Source organism: Taeniopygia guttata, chromosome 5, assembly GCF_048771995.1.
Source record: "Taeniopygia guttata chromosome 5, bTaeGut7.mat, whole genome shotgun sequence".
Classification (NCBI taxonomy): domain Eukaryota; kingdom Metazoa; phylum Chordata; class Aves; order Passeriformes; family Estrildidae; genus Taeniopygia; species Taeniopygia guttata.
In genome coordinates, this window is record NC_133030.1 from 13,850,649 (window position 1) to 13,871,657 (window position 21,009).

The following is a 21,009-nucleotide window of genomic DNA, read 5'->3' on the forward strand; positions in this document are numbered from 1 at the left end:
ACATCTGGTGTTGCCTCCCCCTTTATGGGATTTCAAAAACCCTTAGAGCTGACTCTGTAGTTACAGATGAGGAGGGTGCAATGTTTGCCCAGAAGTGTGAACTGCTCTAGCCACCAGTGCTACATAAAAAAAATCTCTTAGTGTGTTGCACAGGTAGATTTAACACTGCTCCTAAGTTCTAGGAGGGCATGAGTTGTTTATACATTGAACTGAGGCTTTGGTTGGGCATTGCAAAGGCTAAACAAAGCTGATCCTTTGCATTTTCTGCATAGTTATTTCAGTCACACTGTTGGGTTGGCTGCTATACAGCATGCTTTATAGACATTTAAACACTCTTTGAAAAAATGTTTATCTGAGAGATACCAGATGCCTTGGGTTTCATCCAAGGCTTCCATAGAAAGCCCTGAGCACAGAGAAAATAAATTATTTCTGATGTGTTTCTTAGCTGATTACAGTATTGCTTCTGTGTTCAAACTGGTGTTCCTGGTGACCCTGGTATAGGTAGCAGAAAGTGACTTAGCATGCATTAAGGCTTAGTTTGCTCATTTCCATATGACTTGTAGAATGACCTACTTTGGGTTGAGCTCTCTTTGTTGTTTCAGCAAAATGTGCTGGGTGTGCAGGTCTGGGTTTTCATTATGATGCCACTCAGCTAGCTGGGTTTTGTGGTTTCTGTTTTCAAGCAACTTCTAATTTCTTTAATTTAAATTCATTTACTTAAAAGTATTTGTGAAAAAAAAAATTAATTTTCTTGATCTTTTTCAGATTATCAGAGGCTGATGACAGTGGCAGAGACCATCACAGCACTAATGTTTCCATTTCAGTGGCAGCATGTGTATGTTCCTATCCTTCCAGCATCCCTCCTTCATTTTCTAGATGCTCCTGTCCCTTACCTCATGGGCTTGCACTCTAATGGACTGGATGATAGGTCTAAGCTGGAACTTCCTCAAGAGGTGAGAGGAGCTTGTCTTGATTGATTAAATACTGTCTATGACTATGAGGGAAGTGAGAAATGATCCAAAACACAAGTGCTAACTGTACCAGCCATTTTTATGTTCTTGCTGGCTCTGATTTGGGATAGGTCTTTTTTTCTTGGAGATGCTGACAAAAATCTGGTGAAATAGATAAAGCCCTGCTTTTGAAATTGTATGCTCTGATAGAATTCAACTGTAATTTTACAGGAACTGATGTAATGGGATTGCAGAAAGAACATTTTTGTGCTGGAAAAATTAGCCTTGCAGTGCTAGGAAGTGCAGTGTGAATTCCCCAGCTGTGGCCAAAAGGTTGTGGTGGTGAGTGAGAAGAGCTCAAGTGGCATCAGCACAGTGCTGGTTCCTGGCTGGGTTTCCCTGCCCTGCATTTCTCTCTTGGGGTTGGCTTGCATGGACCCAGCCTGGCAGGTGTGTGCACAAAACCAGTTCAGATTTTCTCCTAGAATGCCTGCTTCAGTGTGCAGCAAAATGTCAGCGTGTGCCTGAGCAGCTCCTGCTTGTTGGGGTAGTGCTGAGGAGCTCTGGGAGCAGCAGCCCCTTTGTCAGGGAGAAGGAAATGCTCTGCTCAGGTTCTGCAACTCATCCATGGAGCTGGGACTGCCTTCAGGCTGCTTAGAGGCTGCTTAGTGGTTGTTCTTACTTATTATTTATTTGATCCCCCTGTTCACTTCACAAACACTCCTTGTAGGGATGTGCCAAGAGACTTTAAGAGGTGGTTGGGAGGATCAAGGCACCACCCCAGGCAGCAGAGGAAATGTCTGACCCCTGCTTACTTATACGTGTAACTTTTCAGGGGAGGAACTGTGTAAATCATGGGAAACACCCTACTTACAGGCCCTGGTAGGATTCTCTGCCTTTTTCTCTGACTGTGGGTTTTCTTCTATTACCATTTGTATTTCTGGGAAAGCAGAAGCGTGGCAGGCACAGGGTTTTGTGGTGGTTTTTGTTTTCATTATCAGGCAGTGCTGCAGCATAGCTTGACACAAAAAAACCTTCCTTTTTAAAAAGCTGTGTGAAATTAAAGACAAGATATTTTTGTGAACCTCCAGTCTGGTCTCCATGCCAACATTGCTCTTTTTCTCAAATCCATATGCTGGTAGTTTTCATTTGTTTTTCCTGGCAAGTTCAAAGTAAAACTTTTTTTTTTTTCTAACTGTATTTTTTTCCCTATGAAAACTAAAGTGTTTAATCTCTTGATTTCTTCATTGTCTTGCTCTCTTTCTTTTTTTTATTTTCCACTGGCATAATTAATAACAGAGTATGTTCTTGCCATGAAAACAACTGTCTATTGCTTTGGTTTACTATTTTTTCAGAATTTTGGCTGTACTGACAGGTCTAATTGATATGGTTAGTTCACTTTTTAGAGAGAATAGCTGATGAAATAAAATACTTGTGTGGATATGCATGTTAATATGTGCCATTGATGTTTTCACAGTTAACACAAGCTTCTAAAAGACTCTCCTCCTTCTGTAAAGAGCTTCCTCATTTTAAAATCACTGTAATACTTTCAACTAAATAAACATATTTTAATATCAAATAAACATTCCATTTATTTCAAAGGTAAATAGTTTTTGGAAGAGATTTATCAGGTTATTTTGGAGGTTTAAAGTAAAGCAGTTGCTCTATTTTTAGATGTTTGAAATGAAATCCAAGTGCTATGAAAAAGTGATCTGACACCTCAGTTTACATTTTGTTTTACAAGTAGCCTTTTATGTGAAGGTGGAGGAGTAGATTTTTGATAATATCTTACAGAGCTGAGAGGTGTCTGGGAGGGGAGGACAGACAAGACAGAAAGCAGCAGCAACATGCCCATGTAGTGGAGTTTACTGCGAGACTTCCTTGTCCTTCTCAAGTTTCAGCTTTTCTCTTTCTTATTTGAAGAGTGAGCTCTTAAAACTTTGTACATGATGAGTTTGGGCTGGTCTGAGAAATCCCCTTTGTAGTCACTGCTGGCTAAAGTTTCTTGTGAGCTGCTGAATCCTTTGTGTTGCAGGCTGGAGATGTAACTGTGGCATAGAAATGAACTGGAGGCTCCATTCTCTTAGTAAATACTGAAAAGTTATCCTGTACCAATAGATTTGTGTATTCAAGGGGTTAAGTAGACTGGGAAGAACAGGAGCTCACTATTATTGAGGTTTTCACTGTAGGGAGATTGCTTAAAAATCCCAGCTAACCAAGAAAGAAACCCAAACAAACCCCTACTGAACAGCAAACAAAAACTGTCATAGAACATGAATAATGTGGTGTTGTAGAACAGTAGATGAGAGCATATGGATTCCATTATTTGTACTTCAATAAAGACAAATTTATCATCAGTATCAGAGTGGCTATTAATATTTAACATTGTTTATCTCTGAAGTTTGGAATGTATATCAACCTTTGTGAACTCATCAGGGTTATATGAGGAGCTCCTCTGGGCTCCTGGTATCAGAATTTTCCTCACTTGTCACAAAGAGTATACAAAGAGCTGTTCTGTGTTCTGTAATTTATTCTGAGTTCTGCAAAAAAATATTTTTCTTTGTCTTGAAACTGCCTAAGCTGCATCTCTGTTCCTAATCTATTTATGTGGATGTGTGGGACAGCTGCTGTAAAAGAAAGCAATATCAGATTTAAGCAGAGGCCAAAGAGGTGAGCTGTGAGAGAAAATCTAGTTAGTGCTTCTCAGCTGAAGGGCATTGTGGAAGAAAATAATATTGCTGTCTAGCACAGCATGGATACCTCAGTGTCACTGTAGACTTCTTCATTGTGGTTTTATAATGAAGTTTTAAAAAGACTAATTTGTTTTGCCCAAAGTGTTTTAGGCTAATATTTTTAGGTTAATAATGTGAGAATACTGTCTGTCCCAACTCAGTTAGGTTTGGTGTGGTGTAAATCTTGCACACATATGCCATAAGGCTTGTTTTGGTGGTAGCCTCCCATATTGGGGTCACATCTGCTGTTTCCAGGGGATGCTTTACCATATGAGCATGGAAATCCAGCTGTATCCTAGAAGTTAATGCTGGCAGCAGATGATGATTAAAATCTCCAACAAAAAAGTTGTGTTAGTAAAAAGTTCAGTTTTAGGTTATCCCATGGCTACATCAGAACAGTCCCTGATGGAGAATTCATTGAAGACCACCAATGACCTGCAGACCTGACTCTGTAGCCCAGTAAAACTAGGAAATGCTGAGCTTCAGTGTGGAGTTGAGTCTCTTGTGCCTGGCAGCAGCAGAGTGCTCGTTCTCACAGGTGCTGCTGCTTTTCTGAGGGCTCTGTGTGTGCATGGGCATCCTTGTGGTTTCCCTGGCACCAGGGGCTTGTGAGGAGCACAGAGGAGAAGGGGAGGGCATGGGAGAAGCTGTGCTAGAATGAGGTGCTGCAGATGTCAAAGTGGAAGAAAAGAACTTGTAGCTGTTTCAGGTGTTGCTGGCAAAAGTGTGCTTTGTTTATCAGTGAAACTGATCAATAGAAGTGGTTTTAGCAGCTTACTCACAGATCGCAAACCTAGCAAGTACTGAAGTAAGATTGGGTTTTTTGATGTGTGTTTGCATTTCCTTCTAAAAGAAATTTCTGCAGTGCTACAGAAAGACATTTTAACAAGCAAGTTACATGCAGCAGGACTTGAATGTATATCTCACCACACTAATTTAGGCGAATGGTAGAAATTTAAATTATTTTCAGTGGAAATAAGCAGTGCTGAGTTTCCAGCACTGGTGAAATCAAAGTAGTATCTCATTAAAAAGCCTGTTTTAAATGAAGCGATTCCCAGGGTCTTGGGCAATAGCTTTTCCTGTTAGAAAAGTTGAAAGACTTTAAAACCTAAAATGCATTTTCTCTGCTAGTGTAAGACAGATTATATTCTCAGTGTTTTTATTTCAGCAATTAAAAGGATGTGATTCAATGCTAAACCTGAAGAAATTCTGTGGGGTTTTATTTTTGTATGTTGTTTCAGAAGATAAGAAAGGTCTCCTGAAAAGCCTTCTTTCCTTCTGATGCTAGCACATTAGACCAAGATAATTATTTAAAGATGATCACTGCTTTGTATGCACTCTCAGACTGTCTGCTGCTGGTTTGATCCTTGATAATACTGCAAATTTCTTGACAAACCTGTTGTATATTTTCTTGTACTCCAGTGTGCACAGCCAACTGAGGAGTTTCTGAAGGCTGCAATGGCTTTGAGATGTAAGCAGTTCTCACTCCCAAATTCTGGATTGGCATGAAGGACAGCAGTGCTGAGAATAAGTGCAGAAGGTCCCCATTTGCTTACAGGAGTGGCACAGGAGCATTCTTCAGAATTTAGTCCCACTGCAGACACTTGCCCCAAGTCAGCCATGTGTGTACAGAGCTGCACATCCATGTTCTGTGTGTTGTGTGAAGTGGATGGTTGTTTGCAAGGTTAGGCCCAAATGCTCAAAGGCGGTACAGGCTGTAGATGAGTGGGCTTTAGTCTTTCAGTGCTGTATTCAAGCAGAAGCTAAATAATTTCCTTCTGTGCTTGTGAACAGAGCTGAAAAGAACTTGATGCAGGCCCTGCTAGATCTGTGTGGGGCTTTGGCCCTTATTGTACCTGAGGGCAAACTAAAGATTTGCAATTGGCTTTTGGTCTTGGCTTGGATGGGTGTGCTCCACACCCCACTAAGGCTATGGAAAGTGGTGCTGTTGGCTTCAGGGAACCAGGCACTGGCACCAGATACACAAACACTGATTTGCTTAGATTCACATTTCTAAGGTTTGTAAGGCTTTCACCTGGACACCCTGTTACTTGGAATGATGCAAGTGTGTGGGGAACAGGTTTTTAAGTTAGGATGTGACATCCTTGTTCATTAGTGTAGTATCTCAGAAGAGCCTTTCATTGTAGATGATGTAATGTGTCCTCTCTGCTATTGAAGTGGTGTGTAACTGTTTTGGGGTTTTCATTTGATCAGAAAACTGATATGTAAGCAACAAATAAAAGAATATGACTGGTCTAGAGACCTGAAATACCAAGTAACTAACTTAGGAATGCTTTTTCAATTGTATCTCTACTTACATGCTGCCAAGTATCTTGTCTTTATATCATTTTGGTTTTGTGTGAGTAAAATAATAAAGAGTGTGTCTATGTAGAGAGCTGTCAGCTATTCACAGCCCACTCAGCTGTGCTGCCTCCAGAGACAAAATGACTAAACCCTTGTGTCCAAAGAACTCCTTTATTTTTCTGCTTTGTGTACTTGCCCAGTTCCTAGCATTCAAAATGCTTTGGATGACCATGATTTCATAAATAATAAGTGCCTTGTAATTTTTCTTAGTTTTTAAGGAAGGGAGCCCTCTGTCCTTACTGGTAGTCCATTCTGTTGGATCTAGAGTGTAGCAGCATAGTGAGATTGACTGCTGTGGTGTCTGTCACAGATTTACTTCAGATTTCATTTCCACTGGAAAATACTGGTTTGGTACCTCTTGAAGGGCTTGTACATGGAGATGTTTTTGCCATTTCTGAGCATGGCCTTTTCAGAAGTGTGTATGCAATTCTTCTCAGCTTCCCTGAGTTCAGAGAGGCTAAAGTCACAATGCTCTGGCTAGTCCTCTATCTTATGTGTTATTAACCAGGCACTGGATAACTACAGAGTGTCCCTGAAAATATTCTTTACACTCTGTTTAGAGTATTGCTGCACACGGTCTTCTTAAAAAAATGCTTCCATATAGGCCAATTTCTGGAAAATGTAATTACAAGTTGCATGATAAGCAATCATTATTAGGAGCTCAGAGTGTGTAAATTGTGTGTATTGCTCTTAGAGAGGAGCCTTGCAGAAGGAAAAATCACATATTGGAAGAATTAACCAGGTGTTAGCCCAGATATTTATAAGCATTTTTAGCAAGCATTGAATTTGGCTTTTTCTTCCATTAGTAAGGAGTTTGAAGATGAGAATTTCTACATTGGTAATGTTAATGTTTGATTTCTTTTTGGCCAAGTTCTTTGTGGGTACAACCAAGCTTATTAACCAAGAGTGATGTTTTCTGCAGAATCTTATCCAAAAAGGAAGGAAAGTTGAATGGCATCAATTAAGGAAAGTTGTAAAAGGAAGTAATACAATTCAACTGTTTGAAGAGTTTCTTACTGAGTCTGTCTTGCCATTTTGCAGACTGCTTGAGGCAAATTCAATGCTTTTTGTTTCTCTCTCAGCACTGATTGGTAGGCATTGTGCCTCGTTTCAAAGCTTTATTTCTCCTGTCTTGAAGTGCTTACAGTGTTTCTGACAAACACCAGCTGACATGACTTCTGATTGTCACAGAACCATGGCTATTGTGGGATCTCTGAAGCTCCTCAATTCAGGTGCTTGCTTCAGATGCTGCCTTGGAGGAGTGCTGGTATTAGGGGAATTTCAGCAATCACACCTGCCCTGCATAAAAAGAAAAACTTTTTCTAAGGTGCACTAGAAACTGTTTGAGAATCAATGTGTTAATTTTCTTTCTTGACCTTGGATTCTTTTGCAACACATAATTCAATTTGTGATGTAATTTGCAGTAAAGGATCTATACAAGAGATATTAAACTGTTTTATATGCTTTCCTTTGAGCACAAGAAATCAATCTCCATATTGAAATGTTAGAACATTAGGAAGCAGAGAACTGGACTCATGCATACCTTTTTAACTATGGGTAATATTGTAGCAGGGCATGAATTTGACTAGTTCTGTGCAAGCTGGTGCAATATGGCCAGTGGAGTTGTGCTTTAAGAATTTTTTTCAATTTGAATGTTGAAGCTCAGTAAGATATTTGTGTTTCAAGGAGAGTTGACACCCTCTGTTCTATAGAAATCTGTCACAAGTACTAAATGTGTATTTTCATAAGTTTACTTAAAGGAACAGGTCTCATCAGGCACAGCTTATTTTAGTCTACCTATGGCCAGTCCCACAGAAAATTCCTACTAGAACTCCTTGTAGCTCTGATTTCTGGGATCATATGTCATTCCTTCCATATGAGGTTGATATCTTCTAATTATTTCTTTCCAATTAAATTGTGGTGGTGCTTCCATCCTCCTGCACTTACTGAATCATAGGAAGCAACTGGAGATATGACATTTCTCATAGACCTGAAAAGTGGTTTTGCTGCCAAGCTGTAGTGAGGCCTGAATTCAGGTATGGCTCCTAGAATGATGCAGTGCAGTTATGTTGGAAGTACCCTATAATCTGAGTGAAAGGATTTTGTATAGTGAAGATTGAACAGAATAGTGACAGTCCATGTTAATTCTGCAGTGAAGAGAAACTAAAATGCTTGTATAGAAGAGCAAAGTTACTTCTCTGTTCTTACCTTTCCAGGCAGGTTTCACACATGACTGGGGTTCTTGCTGTGATGTGTGTAGTTATGTAATGTCTTGAAACCATTTAATTTTGCAATGTAGAAGCCAAAAGGGGAATCTCCCTCCTTGCTAAATACAGAGTGAGGTAAACCTTGAAAGATGCAGAACTTCTTTTGATCTTCCTGTGGAAGCCACATAGGTGGTTTTTCTTTTTTTTTCCCCTCACCTTGGCCTTTTTTGATGGTAAATGAGTTGGAGATTGGAACAGAAAAACAGAATGGAAATTAGTTAATTTCATTTTTCTCCTTGGAAACAAACTTTCTCATTCAAAGAATTGCCCTAGTTGTCAGGCAATTGCCTTTTGTTGCTTACAAAAAAAAAAAAAAAAAAAAAAAGAAGATAACTTCATTGTACTTCTGCAGTATCAGCACACCTTTTAGATTGAAATTTGCTAAATCTTCTAGAGAAGTGCACTGATAATCTGAACAACAGGCAGTCACCTGCTTACATATAAACATGTATAAAATAGAATTGCATATATTCTGTAGTTGAAATTTAGCTGTACACATATGAAAAAATCACACATCTGTACCAAATTTATGTTATAATCTATTTTGTATATAGTAAATGTCTGTGAAATTAGTCTTCTTTCTCAGTTACCTCCTCAAAAGACCTGGACATGTAAGTCTTGTGTTACATTGTTCAAAGCCAACCAACCAGTTCAATTATGGTTGGGGCAACTCTGTTTTGCAAAATAACCAAACAAATGCAAATGTATTTGAATCTTTAAATAAGCACAAATCCTAAAGATTAATAATGTGCTTAGTGATGCTATAATGGTGTCCTGTTCTAAATTAAATCCCAGGCTAACCTGTGCTTTGTGGATGTAGACAACCATTTCATTGAGCTGCCAGAAGACCTACCCCAGTTTCCAAATAAACTTGAGTTCATTCAGGAAATTTCAGAGATACTGATGGCTTTTGGAATTCCACCTGAGGGAAACCTGCACTGCAGTGAAAGTGCCTCCAAGATGAAGAGCCTCAGAGCATGTGACCTGGTTTCTGATAAACGAAATGGGAACATAGCAGGATCACCTCTGAATTCCTATGAGCTGCTAAAGGAAAATGAGACTATTGCAAGACTCCAAGCACTTGTTAAAAGAACAGGTGTGAGTCTGGAAAAGGTAAGATATGAAATGAGCTGCACTCTCTCTGGTCCTGCAGTGGCAGATGGTCTGAAGTCATGGTCCAAAGATGCTGTATGTCTGTCTTCTCTAGAAGGAACTTTCTGTCAACATGTTCTCAAACCTTGTGAACACCTGTAGAGACAAGGACAAGCTTAGAGGAGAGAGGGAATGGGCTTTAACCCTGCAGCACCTGGGAAAACCTTTGCTATCCACCAAGTGTTTATTTAACAAGATAATGTGTTTAAAATAGCATGTTGCCTTTTTTATTCTTGATTTTAAGGTTTATTCTAAACTGGCACCACTGTTTAATGAATTAAGTGGCTAAAATTGACATCTAGATAATGCTGAATTTTGCATCCAGTCTTGGTTCCTATAGATATCTTTTTCATTCTATGTAGATTATGTATGTAATTTTGTGTATATGTAATATATTTGCCCTAGGGTTACTGTGATGCTTTTTTCTGATTAATGTTGTAGTGTTAATGAGTGTCTGATTCCAGCAAGTGGGCATGCACAGCTTATGGTGATCCTCATTGTATTTTTTGAGTGGTTAGAATTGTGAAACAAAAAACAAATTGCAGCCCTTTGTGCATAAAATATACTACCTGAAAGACCTGGAAGTTTTTTGAGCTTTTGTGGAATGGAGTGAAGACTGTCACTATTGGTGATTTTTTCCCCCCCCTATGAATTGAATATCTGAATTTTATTGCTTTTTTTCATAAATTTTAGCCCACTTCTTAACTGAAAATGCATTTTCTTTTCTTAAAGATTACTCTGAGGTGTGTAATGGGGAATTGTGATTTACACTGCTAAGGGCTTAGGCTAGAGGCAGTTGGCTGCTAGACATGCTCCACTTCTTGTTACTGTGCATTTCTGTCTTCATTTGAAAGCTGGTATGTATTTAGCAGTTCTAAACCTGGAGTTGTTTGACACCAGATATAGATTTACCTAATATGCAAATCTTTAGGGGTAATAAGAACCTCTGAAAAGCCTATGCAGTTGATTGAAGAGTAAGAGAAAGTAATTTAAGTCTGTGGTATACATGGGCATTTATATGGTTGTTGTTTACCCTTTTTAAATCTAAAACATGTCCAGTACAAACAGTACTGAAGTCAGTTTTGGTTTATTATGAGAAATTTTCAAGGCAAAGGTTTCTGTGTGGATTTTTTTGATTGTGCTCTTTTATTGCAGTGTTTGAAACAGTATTTTTCTGTATTGAGATGTTGTCTTGAAGAGTAGCAACTGAATGGCAGATGAAAATCTTGTATGCCTGGAATACTTGACAAAGCATCAATGCAAATTATTTGTGTTTTCCCTTACTTTTACAGCTGGAGGTGCGAGAAGAGACCAGTAGCAAAAAGGATCTTAAAATTCAGTGTGATGAAGAAGAATTCAAGATTTACCAGCTGAACATTCAGATTCGGGAAGTTTTTGCCAACCGCTTCACACAAATGTTTGCAGATTATGAAGTGTTTGTCATTCAGCCCAGTCAGGACAAGGAATCCTGGTTTACAAACAGAGAACAGATGCAAAACTTCGATAAAGTAAGTTGTAATAAAAAGGTACGTCAATGTAAGAGGTGAAACAGTATTCAAACTTAAGGCTTTGTGTATTCGGCCATCAAATGGAAAACTGTACTGTCAAAATGGTAATTTCTTCTTTAAATTTCAGTGTTCCCAAAAAAAGTCACATCTTAGTATGTGGAGAAATATATACAGATACAGATTTGGAGAGCTAAAGATACTCTTTTAAGGATACTGTAGAAAAATGCAACTTGCCCTAGAAAAATAGCATAGAAAGCCTCACTTTAGGGCTAACCTCCACATCAAGGTTAAATATGACTAGTGGAAACTGTTTGATTTTTAACCAGAGGAATTGCCAAATATGTTAATGAATTAAGTCATGAGCCCAAATAATGCTTATGTACATGTGTACCAAATGTATTCCTAACTCTTTTGTAGAGAAACATAAGACCCAGTTCTTGAAAATTTTGCACTGTCTTCTTTGCTGGAGATATTTGTCAGCTGGAGAGTTCACATGGGTGAAGATTGTTGCAGCACTGTCTGCTAAAACACTCATCTGATTCCCACCGAGTTGTATGAAAAGATTCCCATTGATTTCACAAGCTGTGAGCCCAGCCAGAAGTACCAAATATGCACACCTGCAGTACTGATGGTGTGGTTTGCTGGGATCCTGTTGAAATTTTTGAAGATGAAGGAAATGCTAAAATCACAGTGTGACAATTATTGTGCTATACAGTAGGTGATTGTCCTGATGCTGAAAATTTCATGCAGACTGCCTGTTTTGGGGACAGAATTGATGTGTATAATAAAACCAGTTTTGAAGTGGCACCAAAGCACTCTCATACATCCTTGATCAGAAAAATTGGTGCTTCTGGTGGATGTCTCTCTCTCTCTTTGCAGACTCCCAAACACTCTTATCTCTTTCTGTCTCTTAGGCTTCTTTCTTGTCCGACCAGCCTGAACCTTACTTGCCCTTCCTCTCGAGATTCCTGGAGACCCAGATGTTTGCATCCTTCATTGACAATAAGATTATGTGCCATGATGAAGATGACAAAGACCCTGTTTTGAGAGTTTTTGATTCTAGGGTGGATAAAATTAGGCTGCTGAATGTCAGGACACCGACTCTGCGCACATCTATGTATCAAAAGTGTACAACCATTGATGAGGCTGGTAAGGGCCATGAACTTGACAATTAGTGCAACTGGTCAGTGCTGTTTGTTGTAGACAGTAGATTAAGTAATGATTCATGCTTTGAAACCTCAAAAAAAAAATTAGCAGAGATGTAAAGCTTAAACAGAGGACTAGACATTTTCTGTGATGTTGAGATGTGAGGTGAAATTCATGTAAAGTAGAGCTCAGATGTTTTCCTGCTTGGTGTGTGAAAGATGTCTGAGCTTAAGAAGATAAACATTTTTCTCCTTTTGGTGGCATTCTTTGATGTCAGAAGCACTCTTGTACCAATAATGTCCTTGTTGAAATCAGTAAGCAACTTCTACCTCTTTCTTTAATTTGACATCTGCTTTTAATTGAAGATATGTGATTATAGATACATGTCTGATTAAAACACCTTAAAAATTAACTTTCTTACTATTTCAGAGAAATCTATTGAATTAAGGCTGGCAAAAATAGATCACACTGCAGTTCACCCACACTTGCTGGACATGAAAATTGGACAAGGGAAATACGAGCTTGGATTTTTTCCTAAGCTTCAGTCTGATGTTTTATCCACTGGCCCAGCAAGCAACAAGTAAGTAATCTAAGGCAACAGGTGCTGAATCTTGGTAAGATCTATAGAATGGCACTAAAGCAGAGATCTGAGAAAGCAAAGTCAGTTTTGTGTGTATTTTTTTCAAGTGGGAGCAGATCAGATGTTGTGGGGTGGGATTTTTGCTGCCCGGTGTTTGTGGGGTTTTTTTTTTTTTTTTTCTTTTTTTTTCTTTTTTTTCCTTTTTAAATATGGACTTCTTGAAGCAAATTTACTGAAGAGAGCTCTCTTATGTTTGAGGTTATAGTTTGTGTACTTAGAGTTACTTTAAATTATTGTCATTATAAAAGCAGATCCCCTTATTTGATCTTATGTAGGAACTAGCAAATATTTTAGGATATTTTCTTTTAAAAACCTTGAAGGACGAGAGGCAAGGCTTAAATTGCCCTTGGAATTGTGACCAAAAAAAAAAAAAAAGCAAAGCAAATGTATGTGATCTAATATTGTAAAACATTTTGGTTGCCCAATATTCCAGAGATCCTTTGTGTGTGCTTGCAGCTGTGCTTTGGCTGATGTAACTGCTGTCAGCATGTTCAGCATGTGTAGAATGTATAGAATAAAGTGGAAAGTTCTGATTGCCTCTGCCCTTCCCCTGCCTCCTGACACTTGGCTGATGTTATTTCCCCATGTGTAGGTGGACAAAGAGGAACGCTCCTGCTCAGTGGAGGCGCAAGGACAGACAGAAGCAGCACACGGAGCACCTGCGTCTGGACAATGACCAGAGAGAGGTGAAAATTGCTCAGCTCTAGAGATCAGATTTTTTCTTTCCTAATGGCCTGAGAAATGTTCTGCTACCTTTATGAAATGTCTAGACAGTTACTTGCAGTTCATGTCTGCTCTCCCTTAAGTGTTTTAATACAAATGAAGTAGCAGACCAAAAATACTTAATTTTTGTATTGTAAAAGTTATGTCATTTTTGCCCCTTCTCAGGATAAAATTATTTCATCCCGTATGTAGGAGAGTTCTCTGAAAACATAATCACATGATTTCTTTTTTTTTTGTTTTAAAGGGGATGAGTGGGAAGTGGAGAATTAATAGTTTTCAGCTATCTATTTCCCATCTCTGAATAACTTAGTCACCCTATGCTTCTTTTGTGTATTTGATGGAGGAAAGATAACCACCTCTAGAGAGATTAATTTCATCCTGAAATCAGAAGCATTGCCTTTTGGCCTAAGTGTCTTCTGTAGTCCATAATAAGGTGACAAAGTGAGAGACTACCTCATTACTAAGGTGAGAGTGAGAAGCCCACCCACACTGTCACTTTTGTGGCTGCTTGTTTTTACACAGTGCAGTCTGATGCTGATTTACCCACCTTCTGAACTGATAAACATCTCTCACCACTGCTCCTACAGCTGACACAGTTTTTCTTTGTGGTGAAGTGGTTTTGAAAGATCTGGGTGAGGTGAACTAATTACAGTACAGTTTCTGATTCATATGGTACAGACAGCAAACTGTTACACCAGGTGTTGATTTATGGATAATTCCAAGAATAGACTGGCTCAAAATATTAGAGGATTTCTGTTCGTTTACTAACCCCAGAGGTTTGCTTTTGTTTGTGTGCTGTTCATTGAAAGCAATATTCTCTTGCCTTGTTAAATATCCTTAGAAAAGCTTAATTTTGAGTTTTAGGAGTCTTGTGTCTGTTAGGATAGTGTTTTTGAAACTCAAATGTGTTTGTTCAGTTCGTCCTTTTATGGTAGTGATGGATTTAATTATCTTCCTAGTGTACTCAATTCCGGAATTTACTTACTGGTTTGTTAAAATCTTGTTGAATTATAGTGTTATCTGTCATCCGTAACCGTGTAACAGAAAAATGTCTGCATAATAAAAAACCTCTACCAGTAGTTTCTGGCTTTGACATGTTCCATATGCTCAGCTACCTCTAAAGTGCTTTTTACTTAGATGTAACAGAAATGAATAGTAATTGATTTCTAACCTCATTACTGTGCTAAACAACACAATTGTTAAGGCATGTAAACTTCTGTGCTAATTACAATGGCAAAAATCTGCCTGTGGTCTCTGGTGTGTTTTGTTTGTTTTGTTTTTTAACTGATTCCTCACATATTCATTTCCTATAGGAGTTACTCTGTTGCAAAAAGCAAAAAAAATCTGAGGAATAAATGTTTTGAAATACATGCTTAGCTGGGGGTGCCAAGTGCCAGTGGGAACGGTGCTGTTGTTTTAGGGGTTTGTGCTGTACCTCTTTGATGACATAATGGTGATTGAACATTGACCCCTTCTCTGGGTGAACCTCAGAGCTCTCCAGTAAATTTGAGAGTGGGGAGGGAGCTCTTCTGAGATGAGCACTGGGGGCCAGGCTGAGCAGGAGGTGTCAAACTGCAGCATTGGCAGTTTTAAACTAATTGAAGCTTGAAAATCCGTGCAATGGAGACTTTTTACTTGCAAACATTTGTGCCCAGTGGAGGGCAGAGTTTACACAAAGCCACTGATTTAACACCATCTTTTCTTTTTTCCTTTCAGATTCATTACTTACGAATTTATTTTTATGTTGAATGCTTGGGAGTTCTGCACTGTGTTATGTCTTCACTCTTTTCTGTTTTGCATGTTTGCTTTTATTACTTCATATGTCTTACCACTTTCACTTTACATCTGCTTGGCTTTTTGCTACCAACTTATCCTGCCAGCACTTGGACTTTTCCATGTCAGAGCTTCAGTTGCAGTCATGTTTAGACTGGGACCAGCATGATTGGCCCTTCATGCCCTCTATAAAATCTGTGTCAGAGCATTACCTGGTATGTCCAATGCACAATATGACTGTAATCATAGTTCTGGATAAAGATGCATAATTAAATGTATATATCACAGTTCTTTAGTGCAAGGCCAGTGGAAAAGGTGGGATTTTCCCTCTTGGTTGTATTTGACAGATCTCTTCACTGACATTTCAGCTGGTCATTATTTCAATGAGCTAGAGAGTTTTCCTGTTAATTTGATATATGTACTAATCCTGAGTATTCCATCAGTGCCTATACAGGACTTTCTTTCTATCACTAATTCTCATTTAGCTGTGCCCCAACCAACCTGAGATCACCTGGCTTCCAAAATATTTGTTGTATCACTCTTGTCTCTGGGGTGAAAACAATGGCAACAATGGCAGTAATAGGAGCAGAAGATCTCTTTCAATTAGAGTGGGTTCAGGAAATGATTTTCCTCAAAAATACAGCTGCTTCACAGCTGAGAGATGTTGCTATCATTTGCATTTTGCAGCTGCTTCCTGAAAGAGCAAAGTTTTCTTGCAGTCCCCATGTAGGCCAGTCTGCCACTTGAATAATCTTGGCCTGGGTAGTTTTTGCAAATTTTCATTTAAATGGAAAAAAAAAAAAAAAAGACAATTGGCAGTGGTGCAAGGAGGAGTTGAATCTCTATGCATCTGAATATCCTCAGCAGTTTGTATTGTGTTTTTGTAATTCAGCAATGTGTGTTCTAATACTGTGTAGACAATATAAATGGGGATTTGACCTCTGGTGAAAAAGCAGTTGAAGTTTCTCAGTCCTAAATAATGCTTAATATAAAAAGGGGCCTTTTCTGAAAGAGGAGATCCTTTCCTCCTCACTCCAGAGGTGTGGGTTATAAACATAAGTTTACCTTTTTCTCTCAGCCAAGTAGCCTCACTTGCACTTCTTTCTGTGTCCATATTCTCCCCCAATCCAGAAATATATCCAAGAAGCCAGGAACCTGGGCAGCACCATCCGACAGCCCAAGCTCTCTAACCTCTCTCCATCAGTAATTGCACAAACAAACTGGAAGTTTGTAGAAGGCTTGTTGAAGGAATGCAGAAATAAGGTAAAAAAGAGAATAATTCTAGTCTCCTGTACCTCATATCCATCTTTTCTGGATAATTTTGTATCCAGGATGTTTGAACCCCCCCACTTTTCTGCCATCTGTTTCTGCTTTATCCCTATAAGGATTTTTGCATGGTGGTGAGAAATTAATGAAGAGATAATGTATTCAGAAATTCTGCAAGGAGCAGAGACTTTATCAAGCAGATTTATGATAGGGATTGAATATTCTGAAGGGTCTTTACCATCCTGCTGCCCAAGTCTATTATAGCACATTTCAGTTATAATTAATGAGACAGTACTATTTCAACAGGAGTGAATACTCCAAAAGAGGCTTGTGGGGAAAACACATCAGCTTTTCTCATAACTACATTTCTGAGCAGTACGTTTTTAAGAACTTACTGAAGAAATTTGGCTTTAATTTGTAGACATGCTTCACCAGTATATGTTTGACAACATATTAATCTAAAGCAAATGTTCATGTTTATATAAAAATACAGCAAAGAGAATAATTATGAAATAGACACATTCTTGTCTAAAGTCAGTGGAGGTACTATAGTGATTTTATACAACTTTTCATAAAACTCTATTTAATATGTGCATCAACTTCTGATTTCACTTTATGGAACTGTCCAGCTAACCCCCATCCCTTAACAGAGGCACAATAGATGGTGAAAATTTTTGAATATAGTCTTGGCTCTGTGACAGTGAGAAATTGCCAGAGGGAGTGAGGGGGAGAAGCAGCTAGGGACTAACTTGGACTTCTTAATCTCCAGCAAGACTGTGCAGGGGTGCTTAAGGGAGTATTCTTCATTTGAAAGCGAGTCTAGAATAGGAACAAAGATGAAAAAATGTATAAGAGGCGAGTAGAACTGATTCCCTCACCATTTTTTCCTCCAGTTGGCTGTATGATGAATATATTGTGACTGGAAGACTACTTCAGGAGCTGGTGAAAGCTTTGTTGGCCTGTATAAAATTGTGCACAGTTTAGGAGAATGTGGCTCATGGGGAAGCTTAAGAGGTGCACTCCGGAATGGGTTTGGGTTAATCCAAATGCCCTTCTGGCAGAACAGCATCACCCAGGAGTGACATACCCATGCTGCTTGGAGACACTTGGGTGCATTCACCTCCCCTGAGAGGAGGTGGACAAAGTGTCCTGCTTTTGGGGAGTGCATCCTGTACTCACCAAAGTACCCAAGATATGTGTTTTGTGGCCTTGCTGCTAAGCATCCAGCTTGTTAATGTGTGACCTGCTGTTCCTTTTGTTGGGGTTACTCTGTGGAGGATGATGTGCCTGTTTGCAAACCCTTTTTTAGAAAAACAGAAGATGAGCACTGGTGCTGTCCTGGCTTGAAAACCAGAGATAAAAGAAGGGCAGGTCTGCACTAATGCCAGAAATACATATATACAGCCAGTTATTCTGCCTAAACTTCGTTACCATGTCAATTATTGGTCATTTAAAAAATGTAAGCGATCTTGGAAATTCCTGAGAGAGGTTTACCTCACTTTTACCTTGTCCTTTTTGAGACTAAGAGGATGTTGGTTGAGAAAATGGGTCGAGAAGCTGTGGAGCTTGGTCATGGTGAAGTGAATATCACAGGAGTGGAGGAGAACACCCTGATAGCCAGTCTGTGTGACCTCTTAGAAAGAATATGGAGCCACGGTCTGCAAGTCAAACAGGTGAGAATAAATATTCCTGTACATTGCGGAGCACACTTTCCTGAAGTTGTATTATGCTGTTCCTCTCTCTGCTTTCAGAGGACAGCTTCAGTGTATATGTAGAGGTGTTAAAATACTCGTGTGCCCTTCAGTCTTTTTTATGTCAGTTCCTACCCCCTGTCTGTCTCCATGTTGTGGGATATGTGCAAGTGTACCTGTAGATGTGTTCCACAGATGATTTCTTGGAGGACTCTCCATTTAACCTGGGGTTTTCGTTTGGTTTGGTGGGTTTTGGTAGTTTTCTTTAATAGGATGGTGAAAAACCCCAAACTATTTCTGTGTTCTTAATATTTTTGTTAATGAAATTGCATAGGCCACAAAGCAACCTGTCCTAAAGGTGCTGTCTGTGGGATGGGGGGAATTGTTTTCCTGAAGAATAATTTAGTACTTCAAAGTAACAGTCTTGCTATTTTGGTTCTTCCTGGGTAATGCAGTGTACTTAAATTATGGTTACAAGATCACTAGCTAGAGGTGTTGGGGTTTTGTATGAAATGAATAATTGTTTTGCTCTGCTGTTTGGAGTCACTTGTGGGACAAGATGGAGTTTGGAGGGCCTTTACCAACTTCTCCTTTGTACAAAGGAGAAGAAAGGGTGGAGAAGATGATAACTTCTTTTTCTTTAAATATATGTGTTCATAATCCATACAACTGTAATCCAGTATCTCTGTTCCCAGCAGCCAAACACCAGTGTTTAACTCTGCTCTCCTTCAAACTATACAAGTTTTCTATGTGAAGATTTATCGTGTGATTCTCTCCCTTCCCTCTTGTATATCACTTAGGATAGAAGCTGTACTGCTTTCGTCTTAGAAGACAGAGCATCAGTATACTCTGCTTCAACCCAGATTTGGGCCTTTCAGACCACCAGACGGCCAACCCTTCATAAGGTTAATGCTTTGGATTGATTGCAGATGTTGGCAAGCAGTGCTGAATGGTGGAATAAATAGAGTGGTGGAATAGAATAGCGGCCTGATGGAGGAAGTGCAGTGTATCTCATAGTATGATCCAGAGTTTAAAAAAAAAAAAAAAAAAAAAGTAAAAAGGCACCACCAGTTCTCTGTGTGCTCTGGCCTTTATGAAATATGCAAAAGCCTACTATTTCATACATTGATTTTATTTTATTTTTCAATAATGAGCCAAGGAAGACTCTTCTTTCTCAACTGACCATAGTAATGAGGATGGCTTTCCTTCCACCAATCCCTGCTTTTACCTCTTCCCTGCTGATGAACCCCAGCAGTCCTACATTAGCTACCTACTGATTTTTCCACATGCAAAGGGAATCCATGCCTTCCGTTGTCCCGAGCAACGCAGGAGAGTTGTGATGTAGGATCTAATGACTGAAGTAGTCTGGACTTTCAGAAGGCCTTGGTTATTCCCTTGCCCATTCTCTATCCCACTACTTTCCTTAGGCTGTCTTCCTTCCCCTTATAGATCCAGCTTGCCTCATCATTGCTATTTGGTGAAGTTAAAGGAGAGGCCCACGGTGCAGAAGAGCGGGCAGACACTGCATGAGTCCTCACATTCATCGTGGTTGTTGGCATCGATTTGCTGCAGGACCCTTTGTTGCTGCTTTCTGTGGTCTGTTGCAGTTCTCCTTGCCATGGCAGCTGGTTGCTGAACACTAGATTGTGTGTGCATGTGTGTGTTTATTGGGAAAAAAACCACAGTTTTGGATGTAGCTCTTTGCTGGGTGATACCTTCATGTTCTTTTTTATCTGTTTATAATAAGACTTGCAGTTTTGGTTTTCCATGTTGGATCTGTCAGGTACACACAAGACATGATGGATTTTTTTTTTTTATATCCTCACCACTGAATGCATATTTTTAATAGATTTCTGTCATCACAGATGTTACAGATACTCCAGGATTTATTCTTCTGGAGGTGTGCCACTTCTGGAATAATCCCTTCTGGTCAATAGCTCTTTACGTCAACTGCAGGGAGCTATAGGATGGAAATGGTTAAAGATTTTTAAATATAGTTTAAAAAAGAATTTAAAGATGAACTATGTTCGCTGCACTTCTGGGAAGGCACTTAGATAATTTTAGATTAAATTGATACTGTGGAATTGGCAATTATTGGCTTCACAGTCATGGCTTCTTTCTGCACAAAGCTGTAAATAAAAATATGGCCTCATAATATGACAGCTTTTCTGAAATGCAGAATTGCTTGATCTTTACTGGCATCTCAGGTTAGTACAGTACTTTAGGAAAATAAGTAATACTAATTATCTGTAAGTAATTCCAATTAGTGTGCTGCAGAGCCTCTGGTTGCTTACTGCTGCCTTTCTGCAGCTTTGCAAGCTTTTTTATTATGTGAAATATTTTATGATTAATCCAAGAATCTTTATCGTTTCCCAGTGAAAGATTTTCTCCCCCTCTGTTTTAAGCCACCAGGGATTTAAGAAAGCAACATAAAGAGCAAGATGCGCCTTTTAACATTATATGATGGATTTAACTTGGCCTAAATATTATATCCCAAGTTCTAACTTTTTAATTGGTTTTACAATGTGTAGAACTGCTGGGGTATTTTTGCTGATAAGCTTTCACTGTCCTGCTTATATTTTGGGATATCTTAGTGTGTTTGTGATTATGCAGATGCTTTACCTGATGAAATTGAGGGGAATCTTTTGAGATCCTAAAAATGGGCAGCATTTATCCTTAGCCCTGAATTACTGTGAGGGGAGCAGGACTTGGCCCGGGTGTGTCTTGCTCAGGCTGGCTCTGTGTCCCTTGTCATTCACTGCTGGAGAGACAGGGAGAGACCACAGGACAGGTCACA

General features: G+C 39.2%; 1 protein-coding gene across 5 annotated transcripts in view; it reads left to right on the forward strand.

The window, feature by feature from the left end:
- Positions 1–21,009, forward strand: part of DENND5A (DENN domain containing 5A) — a 61,588-nt gene that overhangs the window by 26,241 nt on the left and 14,338 nt on the right. For 2 of the 5 annotated variants that reach the window (XM_030273808.4, XM_072929619.1), the window contains 9 exons: positions 766–953; positions 9,109–9,426; positions 10,758–10,973; positions 11,888–12,122; positions 12,549–12,699; positions 13,352–13,445; positions 16,387–16,518; positions 18,042–18,194; positions 19,013–19,117. In XM_030273808.4, coding sequence (XP_030129668.4) covers positions 766–953; positions 9,109–9,426; positions 10,758–10,973; positions 11,888–12,122; positions 12,549–12,699; positions 13,352–13,445; positions 16,387–16,518; positions 18,042–18,194; positions 19,013–19,117 — 1,592 coding nt within the window. Of the gene's footprint in view, positions 1–765; positions 954–9,108; positions 9,427–10,757; positions 10,974–11,887; positions 12,123–12,548; positions 12,700–13,351; positions 13,446–16,386; positions 16,519–18,041; positions 18,195–19,012; positions 19,118–19,661; positions 19,771–21,009 lie in introns of those variants that run through there. The other 3 variants (XM_012574196.5, XM_012574197.5, XM_072929620.1) reach the window with 2 other exon arrangements.